At 38.1% G+C, this 17,417-nt stretch overlaps 1 protein-coding gene and 1 pseudogene across 1 annotated transcript; one reads left to right on the forward strand and one right to left on the reverse strand.

Annotated features, from left to right (window-relative positions):
• The first annotated feature begins 1,051 nt into the window (after positions 1-1,051).
• Positions 1,052-4,315, forward strand: LOC126583247 (uncharacterized; annotated as a pseudogene).
• A 438-nt stretch (positions 4,316-4,753) lies between these two features.
• LOC126583246 (two-pore potassium channel 3-like) lies at positions 4,754-6,596 on the reverse strand. The gene is made up of 2 exons (XM_050247574.1): positions 5,422-6,596; positions 4,754-5,123 (listed from the first exon to the last, which is right to left on the reverse strand). The coding sequence occupies exons 1-2, from the start codon at positions 6,474-6,476 to the stop codon at positions 4,976-4,978; spliced, it is 1,203 nt and encodes a 400-aa protein (XP_050103531.1). The 5' UTR covers positions 6,477-6,596; the 3' UTR covers positions 4,754-4,975.
• Between the last annotated feature and the right edge of the window lie 10,821 nt (positions 6,597-17,417).

Consider the following 17,417-nt stretch of genomic DNA (forward strand, 5'->3'; position numbering starts at 1 on the left):
GCAGATAAAACATGTTTTTTATGAACGACGCCAACTGAAAAACTAGAAGAGGAAGAATCCAACAAGAAAACAAATGTATGGGGATCGATCCCCTTAACTATTATATCATGCAAGTAAGATAGGAAACAAACCACTGTTATAATTTGACACAAGTGATAAGCAAAATAAAGCAAATTCGGACACAATGGAATGAAGTTTAGATTAGCCATGTTTTGTGTCTAAACCACTGTTTAGGATTTAATCAGATGTGAGCTGTATATTTATCTAAATTATGAGGAATAAGTTTCCTCATGCTATTGCATTTTTTTTTCTTTAACTTTTACAAATTATAAAAGTTAGGATCCATTTCTCCATTCAACAATTAGTCGATTTGATCAGGCGCAATAGAGAGAAGAAAAACAAAATTAGAATTTTTGCCGAAGGGATTGAGCTAGAAATTTTTTCTAGTGGGGTAAACCCAAAAAACAGCTAAGAAAACCTTATTATTTTCAACTGAAGAAAGTGAGGTTTCATCATAAAAACTAATTTGTAATATGAGGAGTGGCCAAACATAGCCCTACTTTGTCCTAACATTCTCACATGCCCCCTCACATGTGACGAATTTTCAAGCCGAACACGTGAACAACACAAACGGGATGATGTGGAGCATGTTTGGCCGTTAGGCTTCACACATGTCCAACCTGCTTTGATGACATGAAAAAAGTTGGGTTTCACTATAAAACAAATTGACAATATGAAGAATAGTTCAACCTCTTATAAACCCTTGCATAATTTGATCTAATCAGAGTGAGATTTTGTACTCACATTCTCCCATCAACTTTTATAAGTAATAAAAGTTGGGATCCATTTGCCCATTCAACACTCTGTCGATTTGATGAGGTTGAGGAAGCTAGGTGTACCATTCTTTCTGAATCTAGTGAATTATCAAAACGCAATCCAAATCAACCGAGGCCTTAAAGTAATATACAATCTAAAAGCCCATTTCAAAGAGAGGTATTCTTTGGGTCATTCGAAAATAGGCTTCACCCTTCTAGACCATAAGGCTTTAAGCTATGGGCCTCATCATCGATGGGGGGAACCCCCATTCATCCGGACAGACGAGAGAGAGTGAGAGATGATACAGTGGAGTGGTGGTGGAACAGCCATGGTTGTTCGTCGGAGAGCTTCATGGAGGACTCCCATGTGCTTGGCTTCCAACGTCAACACAGAGGAGCTACGTGCCCAGCTCGGTCAGCTCCACTCTGAGGCTGAGACCGCCAGAGCCAAAGGTATATACATACATACATATATATATATATAAACAGTACACCTGCTTTCCTCTCTTTCATAATATTTTATATGAATTGGGGATTACCCATTTTCCTCTTTCATTGAAAGACTTCATTTTTTTATGCTCAATTTATTGCAAGTTCCCGCCTTGTTTGTTTCTTTTGTTGTTATAAGCTTTTTTGGTAGATAATTAATTAATAATTTGTATGAAAGCTTCTTTCTTTTACAAAATTACACATTTTTGAATGTGATCTTTAGATTTTCTGCACCAAGAAGTGGTTGATGAATTTCAATCCAATAGTTTGATGGGTTGAGTTAAATTGTCTGTTTTCTTGGCTGTTACTGTTTTGGTGAATTTCTGGACTTCAGAACAAACTATGTGACGTAATTTTAAGAACATTTCGTGGTTGTTGGCTTAGCAAACAATGCAAGATTGAGGCTTTTGCGTCTGTCAGAGGCAGCCGAGAAGCTGAAACGGCAAGCAGCAATTAATGTCCAAACCGGGAAGGAAGACGTCAAAGAACCGCATAGAGTTGCTCGATGAGCTTTCCATGAGCTTTCCACAAAGCTTAATGAGGTAAAATAAACTGTTAATAATTATGGAAGAGATTTTCCAGTGTAAGTGGAGGAATACTGGATTAAACCATTGTTTTTAATAATGCAGTTTAATTTTTAATAATGCAGTTTAAGATGGAATTCCACTAATCCATTATGTTTCCATTGACAAAAATCGACTATCACCAAAATTAGTGGTTGTTTACCGAATTAAAAAGGACATTTATAGGTCTGTAATTGGTTTATGATGTTTCAAGCTGCCATGTTTTCAACTTTTCCAGATGTGGTTATGGATTGTCTGCAAATTGTAGTCAAAACTTAATCATGACTGCATAAAAGAAGATATCATACGCTATCTTAGCTCAGTCGAGCCTTTAGAAAGGAGGTCAGGGTAAGGCTCAGTTGATAGCCACTCATCTTTGAAATGGAGGTCCCAAATTCATAACCTCCTTCCTCATAATGTTACAACTGGTAAAATAGCAACCACTAGTAAGATATACTTTTTCTTAATGTTCTTATTCCAATCTTTGTTCACTTACTGTAACTTATTCAAGATCTTTACCTTTCAGCGATAATATGATCAGAAGAAGACTAATTTGGTTTCAGGCGATTTCTCTGAAAGAAAGGCAGCTAATCGGGAATGTTTCTTTGGATCTTGGACTTGTCAGAGAAGATGCTTTTAGTCCTGTTCGAATTGTATCACCAACAACGGAAGTTGCTGAAGATTTGAAGGAGAGCAAAGAATTTGTCCCAAATGATCTGAATAAAGAAACGCCGCTTCCTAAAGACAACCAAGAAAAGCTTACCTGTTGAGCCAGAAGGGGAGGACCTTCGAGAACATTTAAATAAGGGAGCTTGGAATGAAGATGAGACAATTAGTAGCTTGAAGGGAATAACCTCTTTCGAGAGTTTCTTAGAACATCTGGATTACCAACTTAACAAAATTGAAGCTGAACTTATCACTATTTTAAGGTGCAAAAAACGATGGAACTTCTTGATAGTGTCTCTGGCGTTGGACAGAGGTATGCACATTAGTGAACTCAAAGGTTGGTGTAGTTTTTCGATTGTCCCCCTTACAAGACTTAACAATCATATCTCTTTCTCAATCTGTATGCTTATTGATAACTTCATTTATCGTTCATGAATCAGAATTTCAAGTATCAAGATGGCAAATGTGGAGATCAGATAAAGCTCCGGTTGTTGTAGTCAATCTCTAAATGTGGTAAGGTTTGCATTTTATGCATTAGAATTTAACACTTCCGAATCTGTTTTTGGCAGTAAAGTGTTGGAAAACTTGGGTCTAATTGCTATAATAAATCACATAGAAAATCAAGAAATAATTCATGCAATTATATATCACAATAATGCATGCACATGAGTAACCAATGTTAAATGAATATGATATAATGGATTAGAAAAACCTAGAAAATACGGTCGAGGCAAGTGTTGGACACTTTGTCCTTAAGACAAGTTTACGCCCCACTACGGTGCTCATGGTTGATCGGCGCATGTCTCCCAAGATACAACGACCACGTCCTTGTAATAGTAGCACTCCAAATCACGAGACTCCATGAACCACGATTGTGTTGAAAACTCTCTCATGTGGACTCAATGAAACTCTCTAATATTTAGTGCACTCTATGTATGATTATGTAAACAATGAAAAGTTATTTTGTGATTATAGGGGGCTTCCCTATTTATAGAATGTGAGATACCTCTTTGGAAAGTATGTGACTATTCATGAAGAGTCAAAAGTTGCAACTCTTCATTTAAAGTAGACGCATCTTTCTACCAAAAGGCTCCACTTCTAATTTCCCTTCAATTAATAAATTTAATATAATAATATTATTATTAAATTTTCCAACTTTAAACTAGAAGGTGGAGTTCGTAAAAATTACGTGTGAATAACTAATTCATAGATGTTCCTGGTTTTCTCGAGCCATCTTTTCAGAACTGCAGTAATTGTTTATAGCATGAAAACTAGCAAGGACTGTCTGAATTTGATGCAAGTTTTGGAACTTCCAAGGGCCCATATCACCAAGTTTTGGAAGTTCGAGCTATAGCATGTTTTGTCAAGTTTTCTTGGTGATTTGGGCGTTTGGAAGTTCTCAACCCTGAACTTGATTATTAATGGAATAGTTTGGGGTTCAGTTTTATGTTACTGGTTTTGCTCCTTGGTGATAACATGTTGTCCATCATTTGTTTCTCTGAACGGTTAGCAGCAAACATCCCCATACGATGCAAAGAGACAGGCGAGATTTAAAGATTCGGCTGCAGCTCCAGTATCAATAGACCCTTGCACCTGTTCAATCTAGGAATGTATCTTCGCTTTGGTGTGAAAAGATACACCACTTATTCATGGTAACTAGTTTTGTCCATTATGTTCTTTATAATATGATTATCGTGTTGTCATCAATAGATTGTAAAACAGTATTTTACTTTGTGTAATCAACATTTGACTGATTTTGGCTCATGGTAATCTCTTTGTCCATACTGCCGGGTAGGCCAAGTGTTACATAAATCTGTTGGTTCCACCTTCTGCTATGAACTTATGTTTGCATACTGCAGTGCATTTTGCCATGGGATTGTAAAGAGCAATAAACCAATACTTCATTGCTTCAGCCAGCATCCCGTAAGATTTGAGGATTGAATGAATTTTAGCTGCCTTTGATGCCCCTGCTTCGGTTTTAAAGTGTTTGGTTTGCATTGGAAAAGAAAAACCCAAAACACAGTTGCGTTCCCACCACGTTCCATACCCTGTAGATGAGCAGGCTGTATATGGTCCGTACCTGAATGTGTGTGGATCAGCGCATGCTCTCTGATGAACTCAGAAGCTTTATATGTCAGAGAACGCAAATGACCTTTCACTAAAACTATAGGGACTGATATAATTTGTCAAATGACTCCAGAAACCAAAGAAACGATGAAATGAGATCGTCGAAGTTTCCATTTTTATTTGAAACCAAAAGTATTTACAAAAGAATTGTATTGAGTCTTCTGCTCTGTAGTGAAACATCAAATTCATATGCCTAGTTCTATATACGTGTACCGTAAAAATTCAGAATTCTCACAGTTTGCTTCTGTTAATTTCTGTAGCAAGATCTGTGTGATGCCTCGGACTTTCGATTGAGGGAAACCTTATTGGAATCACTCACATGTCGCTTCCCATTAGATCAACAAGAGTAATTTTGTCATTGTTGCTATGTTCCAAAGAATCAAATTGCTTGCATATCTGCATAATATCATTCTCTGCCACTCTCCCCATCTCCTTAAGCTTGTATATGACGAACTCCGCTTTGCTGCAGCATTGAAGATAGAAAGTATAAACTTGACATGTATATACATATTTTTTCCACAGGACAATACTCTAAACTACGGGAAGGGGGCAGGCACATTGCCGTAGCCAACTGGTGTAACCCACGTCTGCTAACATAAATGCATATTGGGAAAAGTTTTGAGTTTTTAGGAACTTGACAAAAACCCGCGGGATGGCAAACAAGGTTGCTTTCCACTTTCTCTATTTAGGGGAAACTTTACTAGAAGCAAACTCATCAAAATTGGCTTAATTCCAAATTAGAGAAAAATTAGGGGGGGTACCTGATGCATCCATCATTATCCAGGTCTGCTGCCAACAAATCCCTGAGGGTGATCTCCTTCTGAAGAACCCATTTCGCGATTCGACGATTCCGCTTGTCGATTCTAAGCTCGGTCAGGTACAGAAAAGCCCTAGCAACAGCTAATGTGCTAAACAGTAACCAGATTATTGCAAAACACCTACCCGCAACTGTCTGGAAAGCGAAATCGCCGTAACCTACAGTTGTGACTGAAGTAACAGAGAGGTAGAAACTATCGACCCAACTCATCTTCTCGAGAAAATGTACTGTAATTGTCCCTATAGCTATACAACCAATCACCACTCCCAGTGCCAACGCTACCTTGATCCTTATCCTCATTCGTCCTTTCTCTTTGTCGATCATGTACGTCTGAATCATGTTGTTGAACTTCGTCTCATCGACGGTGCTCAACAACACCGATTCTTGCCTGTCGCAGATGTACACCACCAAACCGTTGAGCAGAATATCGATGAATCCAAAACCGACCAAGATGAAGAAACAGGTGAAGAGCTTGGTACCGGTTGTGTCAGGAACAATGTCGCCATAGCCAATCGTACAGAGCGTGACCACAATGAAGTACAAGGCATCAACCGGCTTGTAAGTGGCTTCTCCCTTGAAACCCCCGGTTGTCAAGATTATGACAATGCCGATGATGACATAGATAATGACACCGATGAAAGCTTGGCGAACGATGAGAGGGGTTGATTTAGGGGCAGGTCTTGGATCATCGACGGAGTCTTGAATCAGCTCCTTGATGTCAGTGAACACCGAGGGAGCTGAGTGGGAGCGGTGCTTGAGCTGCCTCCGCTTGTTCTTGTTCAGGTTCGCGAGGAGATTGGCGTAGGAGGAAGAGTTTGGTGTTGTGATGATGGGGACAATAACATCGGAGTTGAGTACATCAAGGTAACCTGAGGGGTAGCTTCTTCTTCGCGGTGTTCTGGGTGTTCTGGCCGTTGATCTGCTCGAAGACGCTACTTGTTGATCGTCACCTCCGACACCAAGTGCTGTCTGAATCCTGGAAAGTAAGGGTTCGTCCATGGTGGTGACTGGGGAGTCCGCATATATTGTAGGAAATTAAAGGTTCAAAGTGTTGGTGTTATCGATATGTTTCGTTTGTCTTACGAAAGAAATAAAAGAAAAAATCAACTCCAACTACAAGTCAATCCATGCAACAAGTGAAGGTTTTGGCTCGAGTTTGAGTGGTTGTTCGCCTAAGTTTAATCCTTTTTCCACTTTCCGCAAACTTGGGGAAGCTTATGTATATTTGGGGTGTCGCTGAGTGTGACTCATCATCTAATCGCGCTCATCTCGGAGTGCGACACTCACATTAAGATAATGTTCTCGGTAACATGGACAAAATCTCTTGTGGACCAAGAAATTTACTCGGTTAACTGAGTTGTCCAACTAATGTTCAAGTATAGTACTTTGGTCAACAATGAGGTAGTTGTCTCTCGATTCAGAGAAAATCTTGAATGTCACAGTAATTAATTTGTATGATCTGAGTTAGTTCTTCACATGAATATATATTTTTATTAATAAGGGTAGAATCTCTCATTGATCTAGAAGGTTACTTAACTAACCCCGCTAAAGTTTTTTAATTCCAACTTTACCCCTTAAAATAAAATTAGATCAATGAGAAATGCTCCACATTTCTATTTGTCATTACCCTCCATCCGACAGTAAAAGTTGACCAAGGTTGTCAAATTGTTTCAGTGATTTGGAATACGGGTTGTAATAATACAATTGGAGAAAGTTTTTTCTCAAATATTTCTCCAATGGTATCATGACACGTGTGCCAGCTATGTTTCGGGTGCGCTGAAAATTTTCTTCAGTTTTAGAGCTCTTACATGTATTAATGGAGGTATAAAAATTGTAATTTATCTTTCCCAAACCCCCCCACCCCCCCCCCCCCCCCCCAATCACTTTTGAACCCTGTGAGTAGCAGAATAGGTACTACGGTGCCCTGAAATTAAATATTTGTTTATTATATTAAATTAAGCAGTAGTTAGCATAGTATGCTCTTTATATAATTAATAAATTAAAAAACTAGATGGCAAATAATTCAAAATTTGCGGGCAAAAACAATTAAAAAACTAAACCTAAATTTTGGCTTACTATCAAAGTATATGGGCCTCCTTGGAAGGGTCATAAGCTTTTTTTGACAATAAAAAACATTTTTAACTACATTTGGTAAAAATTTTAAGTATGCTTTAGGCTAGGTAAGTATTTTTTTTTAGAAATCACTTGGATTTTTAACAAAAAAATTTAACATGCTTATAACAAAAACACTTCTTACAAACGTACTTTTTATTGAGTTGACCAACATCAGTATTGATCTATTGGTTTTTTATATTATTTATGCATTTGATTAATATATTTCCACCACATTTACAACTCAATCCTTTTCAATCATCCTTCTAGAAGAACCCAGAACTTGATGGAAATTGACTGTTGGAGTGTCAAACTCATGATCCAGTCACCAGCATGGAGTGTGAGTTCTTAATTTATGTTAATTTTTTTTTCTCAGAAATTTTTTTATTGCATATTATTATTCTTATACAAGCGATATTAAAGAGAAACTCGAGACACTGTTGCAAGAAGAAGTGCTGTTAATGAACTGAGTTTTAAGCTCTTTGCATTTGCACATTTATTTAATTAAGGTTTTGTATTTTAATAACTCTTTAATTTGGTGGATATAGATGTATTCATTGTAGAAAAATAGATGCTGCAGGCCCATGCAATATATGATAAATCCTACGAACAACAAGAAGAGTGCTTGATTTTAATTTTTGTTTTGGGTATTACCTCTTTTGGATCTATATGTGAAGAGTGGAGTTGCTTGATTTGTTGAATCTATGGGATCATGGAGGTGATTAGGTGATGTGATCTACCTATGGACATTGTATTCCCTATCCTAATTTATTATTTTAGATTTTGTTTTCACATGATCCCCTGGAACACGAAGTTTAAATTTTTTGTTAATGTGTAATTGTGCGATTCACAATGAGCTCGAATAAGTGCTTGAAGTCTACTCATTGTTTTGCGACGAGTGCTTGAAGTCTACTTATATGTTTGCGATTAGTGATGCTTTATTATAATATTTTTAGATCTAGTTTACAAGAACCATTTAATGGCCAAGTTCTTCATGATGTATAATTTTAATACCATTTTATCAATAAATGAAATATCGTACTTTTCTTATTAAAAAAAAGGGCTTTTAAAAAAAATGGTCCTTGAGATTTGCATAACTCCTCACATTAGTCCCTGAGATTTGAAATCAATAGAAGTAGTCCATGAGTTTATCCACCATCAATCATTTTGGTCATTCCATGATAAATCTCCATTAAATGAGGCTAAAATGACAAAAATACCCTCAAATTTTTGTCAAATCATTTGGCCCATTGTTTATTAAATTAAGGGTATTTTTATCATTTTAGTCCTTATGTAATATAAATTTTCATTGAATGACCAAAATGATTGATAGTAGACAAACTCAATGATCACTTCTATTGATTTCAAATCTTAGGAACCAAAATAATGAGTTACGCAAATCTCAATGACCAATTTGGCTAAAAAGCCAAAACAAAAAAATAGAAGGACAAATATACTCTTTTGTATGGAATAACTCTTGTTACTCAACAAACTACAAACATTTCCACATAATGCTTCAAATTAAATTGTACAGAAACTAATAACTTCATATGATTTGTTCAGCTATTCGACCAAAATAACGAGAAAAGGAAATTGGTTCAGCTGCCAAGAACACTTCCTGCACCAAACAAAGTGTTTCATAGTCTGTCGGTCGTTCATGCATAGACCAACAAAAACATGTCACGAGGAACCCTCTTGTATTACTAAATGCACTTACTTGGTGAATAAAGTGTATAGCATATAACTTGCGTATTTTTTGTTTAGCTGATGAGAACATAACCTGCAGCACTTTCTGAGAGTCTACCCGCAACAGTTTTTCGTACCTGCGCATGAGACTGAGATTCTTGCTGAAACATCTTAACCAACTATTGATGCTCTCGTTTTCTAACTTCAGCACAACCCCTAACAAGACATGAATGGCCGAAAACAGAGCAAATGCACTTGGCGATCCTTCGTTCCCCGGTATTATCGTCATCGTTCCCCAGCATTCCACCGATGTTGATTCCAAAATGCCCGGTGATGATAGAATGAACAAGGCCATGACCACCAAAAACTCCCAAGTTACGTGTCACTATGAAGCTTTTGTCCTAAAATTTGTAGTATTAGCAAAGCGTGAGATCCCCACTTTGTAAAAATCTGACAAATCAAATTGTGAAATAGATCTCGTAAATGAAATCATACACACTTCTCATAACAAAGAGAGAACATAACAGTAGAAAATGTTCATCTCATGTGGCATGCGCTTCAGTGCAACTCATAATAGACAACACCAACTTGATACGACTTACGAATATTTATCCGAGCATAATGTGTCCAAACTTACCCATAACTATGTCACAAAATTCTTACTAACAATATGATATATTGTGAGGAACATTTATTATACAAAGCAAAACATCAATGTTGCAATATTCGTTGGTTGTTCACAAATTTATGCTACAATTTCTCCTCGCTTAAATTACGATTCCACTGTATGCATAGTGAAATGAATTTCTCATTGGGATAAAATATTTGAGCTAATGAAAGTTATTTGTGATGTTGCAAGGGATCAATGACAATTTAAGCATTTAAGTTTGTATGTAAACCTGCAACCATGGGCGGACAGTGCTCTGCATTTGAGGTTGCAACCGTCCTACCATCTGAAGAATAAGCATCCTATCCAAATCTTCTTTGTGAGGATTCTGGGATCCTTTAATCGAGTCAATTCATCGTACATTAAGCGGTCATAAATCATTCTAAATTTTTTTATTTAAAATTGAACATAAATAGTATTTGACAAAAATTGACTGTACTATTTACAATGAACGGACACGATTAAATGATTATCTGGATCCTCACAAAGACAATCCGAAAATGGTCTTCATTCCCCTTTTAATACCATCAAGTCCACAGTGTCCTTCTATAGAAAGTAACCTATAAATTGTTTTATCTGTTTAAGAATTATTTGACAAGAACTATATATTTTGGATTTAATACAGATAAACTAATTTTGATAAGTATTTTCTATAATTATGTAAATTTATATATCACAATGTCTTTTTTCTGTAAAACATTTTTCTAATAAGTTTTTGGGAGAATAAAAAATAATTATTTCCAAAGATTCTTCTACTCTCAAGGAGACCAATCTTCAATTTGAGTGATTCTTTTCACTTCCTAATTTAATTTTTTTCTTGTAATATCTGATTTAATAAAATTGTTAATGGGGATTTTTGGGGTTTCGATGCTCACATCAGCACATTGTTAAAGGAACATTAAAGAGAAAAATATTTGCCTACTAGAACGAGTGAAATTCAAATTACATTTCAAAGTGTTTCATAGTCTGTCGGTCGTTCACGCATAGACCAACAAAAACATGTCACGAGGAACCCTCTTGTATTAGTAAACGCACTTACTAGGTGAATAAAACGTATAGCATATAACTTGCATATTTTTTGTTCAGCTGATGAACATAACCTGCAGCGCTTTCCGGGAGTCTACCCGCAGCAGTTTTTTGTACCTGCGCATGAGACTCAGATTCTTGCTGAAACATCTTAACCAGCTCTTGATGCTCTCGTTTTCTAACTTCAGCACAACCCCTAACAAGACATGAATGGCCGAAAACAGAGCAAATGCACTTGGCGATCCTTCGTTCCCCGGTATTATCGCCATCGTTCCCCAGCATTCCACCGATGTTGATTCCAAAATGCCTGGTGATGATAGAATGAACAAGGCCACGACCACCAAAAACTCCCAAGTTACGTGTCACCATGAGGCTTTTGTCCTAAAATTTGTAGTATTAGTAAAGCGTGAGATCCCCACTTTGTAAAAATCTGACAAATCGAATTGTGAAATAGATCTCGTAAATGAAATCATACACACTTCTCATAACAAAGAGAGAACATAACAGTAGAAAATGTTCATCTCATGTGGCATGCGCTTCAGTGCAACTCATAATAAACAACGCCAACTTGATATGACTTATGAATATTTATCCGAGCATAATGTGTCCAAACTTACCCATAACTATGTCACAAAATTCTTTCCAACAATATGATATATTGTGAGGAACATTTATTATACAAAGCAAGACATCAATGTTGCAATATTCGTTGGTTGTTCACAAATTTATGCTACAATTTCTCCTAGCTTAAATTATGTTTCCACTGTATGCATGGTGAAATGAATTTCTCGTCGGGATAAAATATTTGAGCTAATGAAAGTTATTTGTGATGTTGCAAGGGATCAATGACAATTTAAGCATTTGAGTTTGTATGTAAACCTGCAACCATGGGCGGACAGTGCTTTGCATTTGAGGTTGCAACCGTCCTACCATCTGAAGAATGAGGATCCTCTCTAGATCTTTTTTGTGACGATTTTGGGATCCTTTAATCGAGTCAATTCGTCGTACATTGAGCGGTCAGTAATCATTCTAAAATTTTTATTTAAAATTGAACATAAATAGTATTTGACGAAAATTGACAGTACGATTTACGATGAACGGACACGATTAAAGGATCATTTGGATCCTCACATAGACAATATGAAGATGATCCTCATTCCCCTCTTAATACCATCAAATCCAGAGTGTCCTTCTATAGAAAGTAACCTAAACTGTTTTATCTGTTTAAGAATTATTTGACAAGAACTATATATTTTGGATTTAATACAGATAAACTAATTTTGATAAGTATTTTATATAATTATGTAAATTTATATATCACAATGTCATTTTCCTGTAAAAACATTTTTCTAATAAGTTTTTGGGAGAATAAAAAATAATTATTTCCAAACATTCTTCTACTCTCAAGGAGACCAATCTTCAATTTGAGCGATTCTTTTCACTTCCTAATTTAATTTTTTTCTTGTAATATCTGATTCAATAAAATTGTTAATGGGGATTTTTGGGGTTTCGATGCTCACATCCGCACATTGTTAAAGGAACATTAAAGAGAAAAATATTTGCCTACTAGAACGAGTGAAATTCAAATTACATTTCAAAAGTAAATTTAAATTACAAAAATTAAAATCTAAAAGAAAAGTAATTTTCACATTCCATATATTTTGGGTCTCTGCATTCCACAACCACAAGTTGTTTCTGCTAACTAATTTCGTTTGGATTAACTAAATTTTGAGGCTAAGAAAAAGAAACGAGTGTGTGAATGTAAAAGAAGAATGTGAAATCACTTGTCGTTTGAATTCTAATATTTCCTTTTTTTTAATTGAAAAAAAAAATTATCTTTCTACTAAATAAAAATTAAAACTCCACCGTGTAAGTTTATCTTACATTGCCGGTCCCAAGCCCGGATAAAGGAGGAGGGGGAGGGCGTCAGGTAGTCGACAGCCGGCACTCCATGATTACGTCGAATCCTTATGAAAATGAATCCAGAACGAAATCGCGCTAAAGCTAGGGCGTCACCCGTAAGTGGCGCACTGTGCGGCCCGAGCACAGTGATAAGTGAGCAAGGGTCGCTGTATCTCCATCGGCACCCGGATGCAGTGTTAAATGAGCAAGGGGGCTATAGAAACTTCTTTTCGAACGACTCCACTCAAAGTTGTTTGGGAGCATATGCTCCTATCAACTTTACACGAGACACACAAAAGAAGTACTTTGATCCTATTAGACGGGGAAGGGTGAAGAAGCTAGGACAGAAGGGTAGAGTTCAAGAGAGCAAAATGCGTTTAGGAACGTGGAATATAGGAACCTTGACGGGAAAATCTATGGAAGTAGTAGAAGTTATGGTGAGGAGAAGGATAAATATTATGTGCCTATAAGAAACTAAGTGGGTTGGTCGTAAGGCAAAGGATCTAGAAAACTCAGGGTTTAAACTATGGTATTCGGGCACAAATAGAACGAGAAACGGTGTTGGCATCATCGTGGACAAGACCTTGACACAAGATGTTGTAGATGTCAAGATGGTAGGAGATAGAATCATGGCAATCAAGATTGTAATAGGACAAGAACTTATCAATGTGATTAGTGCGTACGCACCTCAAGTAGGGTTGGATACGAGTTCGAAGGAGAAATTTTGGGAAGACCTTGGAGACTTGGTGCAAGGAATTGCTCAGACGGAGAAGTTATTTATAGGAGGAGATTTAAATGGACACGTGGGCAGGGAGACAGGCAACTATGGAGGTTTTCATGGTGGCCATGGTTTTGGGGAGAGAAACGAGGATGGGGAAGCTATCTTGGATTTTGCAATGGCATATGATCTCTTCTTAGCCAACACCTTCTTTAAGAAGAGAGAAGAACATGTGATCACCTACAAGAGTGGGTCGTCAAAAACACAAATAGACTTTCTTCTAATGAGGAAAGGGGATCGTATAACTTGTAAGGATTGCAAAGTTATACCAGGAGAGAGCGTGGCTAATCAACATCGCTTGTTGGTGATGGATGTACATATCAAAAGAGTGAGAAAAAAGAACAAGACTTGGAAGTGCCCAAGGACTAGATGGTGGAATCTAAAAGAAGAAAAACAAGCCATTTTCAAAGAGAAAGTAATTACCTAGTGTGTGTGGGATAGAGAGGGGGAAGCTAACCAAATGTGGGATTCCATGGCTAGTTGTATCCGAAAAGTAGCAAAAGAGGTATTAGGAGAGTCCAAGAGCTTTGCCCCACATCAAAAGGAATCTTGGTGGTGGAATGAGGAGGTACAAACAAAGGTGAAGGCTAAGAAGGAATGTTGTAAAGCCTTATACAAGGATATGACCGATGAAAATGGTGAAAGGTATAGAAAAGCGAAGCAAGAGGCGAAGAAAGCTGTGAGAGAAGCTAAGTTAGCGGGTTATGACGATATGTATAAGCGACTAGATACCAAAGAAGGAGAGTTGGATATCTATAAACTAGCTAGAGCAAGGGAAAAGAAGACAAGGGACCTAAACCAAGTGAGGTGCATCAAGGATGAGGATGGAAAGGTTCTTGCTACAGAGAACGCGGTTAAAGACAGATGGAAATGTTATTTTCATAATCTTTTCAATGAAGGACATGAAAGGAGTGCTTCTTTAGGGGAGTTGAGTAACTCAGAAGAGTGTAGAAACTACTCTTTTTATCGTAGAATCCGGAATGAAGAAGTGGTTGTAGCTTTGAAGAAGATGAAGCATAGAAAAGCAGTTGGCCCAGACGATATACCAATCGAAGTGTGGAAAGTTTTGGGAGAGACAGGTATAACATGGCTCACTGACCTTTTCAATAGGATTTTGAAAACGAAGAAGATGCCAAATGAGTGGCGAACGAGCACTTTGGTGTCTATCTACAAGAATAAGGGCGATGTACAAAATTGCATGAACTATAGGGGTATTAAGCTAATGAGTCATACAATGAAGCTCTGGGAGAGAGTCATTGAGCATAGATTGAGGCAAGAGACACGGGTTTCGGACAACCAATTCGGGTTCATGCCAGGGCGCTCAACCATGGAGGCAATCTATCTCTTACGAAGATTGATGGAAAGATATAGAGATGGGAAAAAGGATTTGCACATGGTCTTTATAGATTTGGAAAAAGCGTATGATAGGGTCCCAAGAGACATTCTTTGGAGGATTTTAGAGAAGAAAGGAGTACGAGTAGCATATATCCAAGCTATACAGGATATGTATGAAGGAGCAAAGACTGCCGTAAGAACTCATGAAGGACAAACCGAAAGCTTTCCCATAACTATAGGATTACATCAAGGCTCATCCTTAAGTCCTTACCTTTTTGCGTTGGTAATGGATGAGTTAACATGACATATTCAAGATGATATTCCTTGGTGTATGCTTTTCGCAGACGATATAGTGTTGATAGATGAAACTCAGGAAGGGGTAAATGCAAAGCTTAACCTTTGGAGAGAAGTGTTGGAATCTAAAGGTCTTCGCCTAAGCCGATCAAAGACAGAATATATGGAGTGCAAGTTCAGTGCAAATGGAGGCCAAAACGAGTTAGGGGTGAGGATCGGAGATCAAGAAATACCAAAGAGCGACCGTTTTCGTTACCTAGGATCTATCTTGCAAAAGAACGGAGAATTAGATGGAGATCTCAACCATAGAATACAAGCTGGATGGATGAAGTGGAAGAGTGCATCCGGCGTGTTGTGTGACCGCCGTATGCCACTGAAGCTCAAGGGAAAATTTTATAGGACGGCAATACGGCCGGCGATGCTGTATGACACAGAATGTTGGGCGGTGAAGCATCAACACGTACACAAAATGGGTGTAGCGGAGATGAGGATGCTTCGTTGGATGTGTGGGCACACGAGAAAGGATAAGATTAGGAATGAGGATATCCGGGGTAAAGTAGGAGTAGCCGAAATTGAAGGAAAGATGAGAGAAAATCGGTTACGGTGGTTTGGACATGTGCAAAGAAGGCCTACTGACGCTCCGATTAGAAGATGCGACTATGGGACAAAGGTTCAGGGCCGAAGGGGTAGAGGAAGACCTAGGAAAACTTTGGAAGAGACCCTAAGAAAAGACTTAGAGTACTTGGATCTAAAGGAGGACATGACACATGACAGAACACAATGGCGTTCTAAGATTCATATAGCCGATCCCACTCAGTGACTTGGATTTTCCAAGTCTCCAACCGAGAAGTTTTCCTCACTCGGGAAATTAAGGGAACACTACCTCAACCTACATGCTCCACTCACAAAGCTTCAACATACAAGCTTCAACAAAAGAAAATTCAAAGAACTTAGCGAAGAAGGCTTTGGTGTATTTAACACAATACGTTGAAATGAATGAAAGCTTATTTATTGATATCCTCGATAAGTTACAAATATGTACATATACTTGAGTCAAAATAAACAAACAAGAGAGAGCCTTCACAAAGGTTGCTTAGGAGAAGTCTCAGCAGTCGGTAGAGCCCCAGAAAGAGAAGGCACCGGAGGGGGATCATTCGGAGCCTCAGTACTGGACAGAACCCTAGAAGGAAGAGGCATCAGAGGTTGATCATTTGGAGCTTCATTATGCGGTACAGCCCCAGAAGACGAAGGCAATAAATGCCTTTAGAACAAACCTACAAATCTCTGATGATCAAGTAAAACCTGACCATCAGATTCCTTCATCTGGTCAAGCTTCCTCTTCATGTTTGTAGCATAGTCATGTGCGAGCCGGTGCAACTGTTTATTCTTATGCTTGAGCCCTCTAATCTCCTGTTTGAGACTCATCACTTCAGCTGCCAATGATTCAACTTGGCGGGTTCGAGCAAATAGGCGTTGGGCCATATTAGACACAGAACCTGCACACTGAACACTGAGAGCCAGAGAATCCTTAACAGCCAACTCATCAGACCGTTTGGAAAATAGTCTGTTATCTTTGGGAGTGAGAAGGTTCCTGGCCACTACCGCAGCGGTCATATCATTCTTCATCACGGAATCCCCAGTTCGACATGTGCAAAGAAGGCCTACTGACGCTCCAGTTCGAAAATGTGACTATGGGACAGAGGTTCAGGGCCGAAGGGGTAGAGGAAGACCTAGGAAAACTTTGGAAGAGACTCTAAGAAAAGACTTGAGTACTTGGATCTAACGGAGGACATGACACAAAACCGAGCGCAATGGCGTTCTAGGATTCATATAGCCGACCTCACTTAGTGGGAAAAGACTTTGTTGTTGTTGTTGTTGTTGTACTAAATAAAAATTAAATTAACCATTAGTGTGCTAATTACAATACGACGCTACGGCGCTTTTCTGCCAACAAGCAACCTAAAAAACGACCCTAAAAACCTTTCTAGTCCTCGACCAACAAGCCCATCTAATCTCACCGTCAATCTTAAACCCTCAAATCTCACCCTCTCCACAGCCAGTCGATTCCTTCCCCAATCAGCCCACGCGGACGGCCTGGATATCAGTCCACCAAGAAAAGAAAAAAACGGGGTGTCGCAAA

This window comes from Malus sylvestris, chromosome 9, assembly GCF_916048215.2.
Source record: "Malus sylvestris chromosome 9, drMalSylv7.2, whole genome shotgun sequence".
NCBI lineage: Eukaryota > Viridiplantae > Streptophyta > Magnoliopsida > Rosales > Rosaceae > Malus > Malus sylvestris.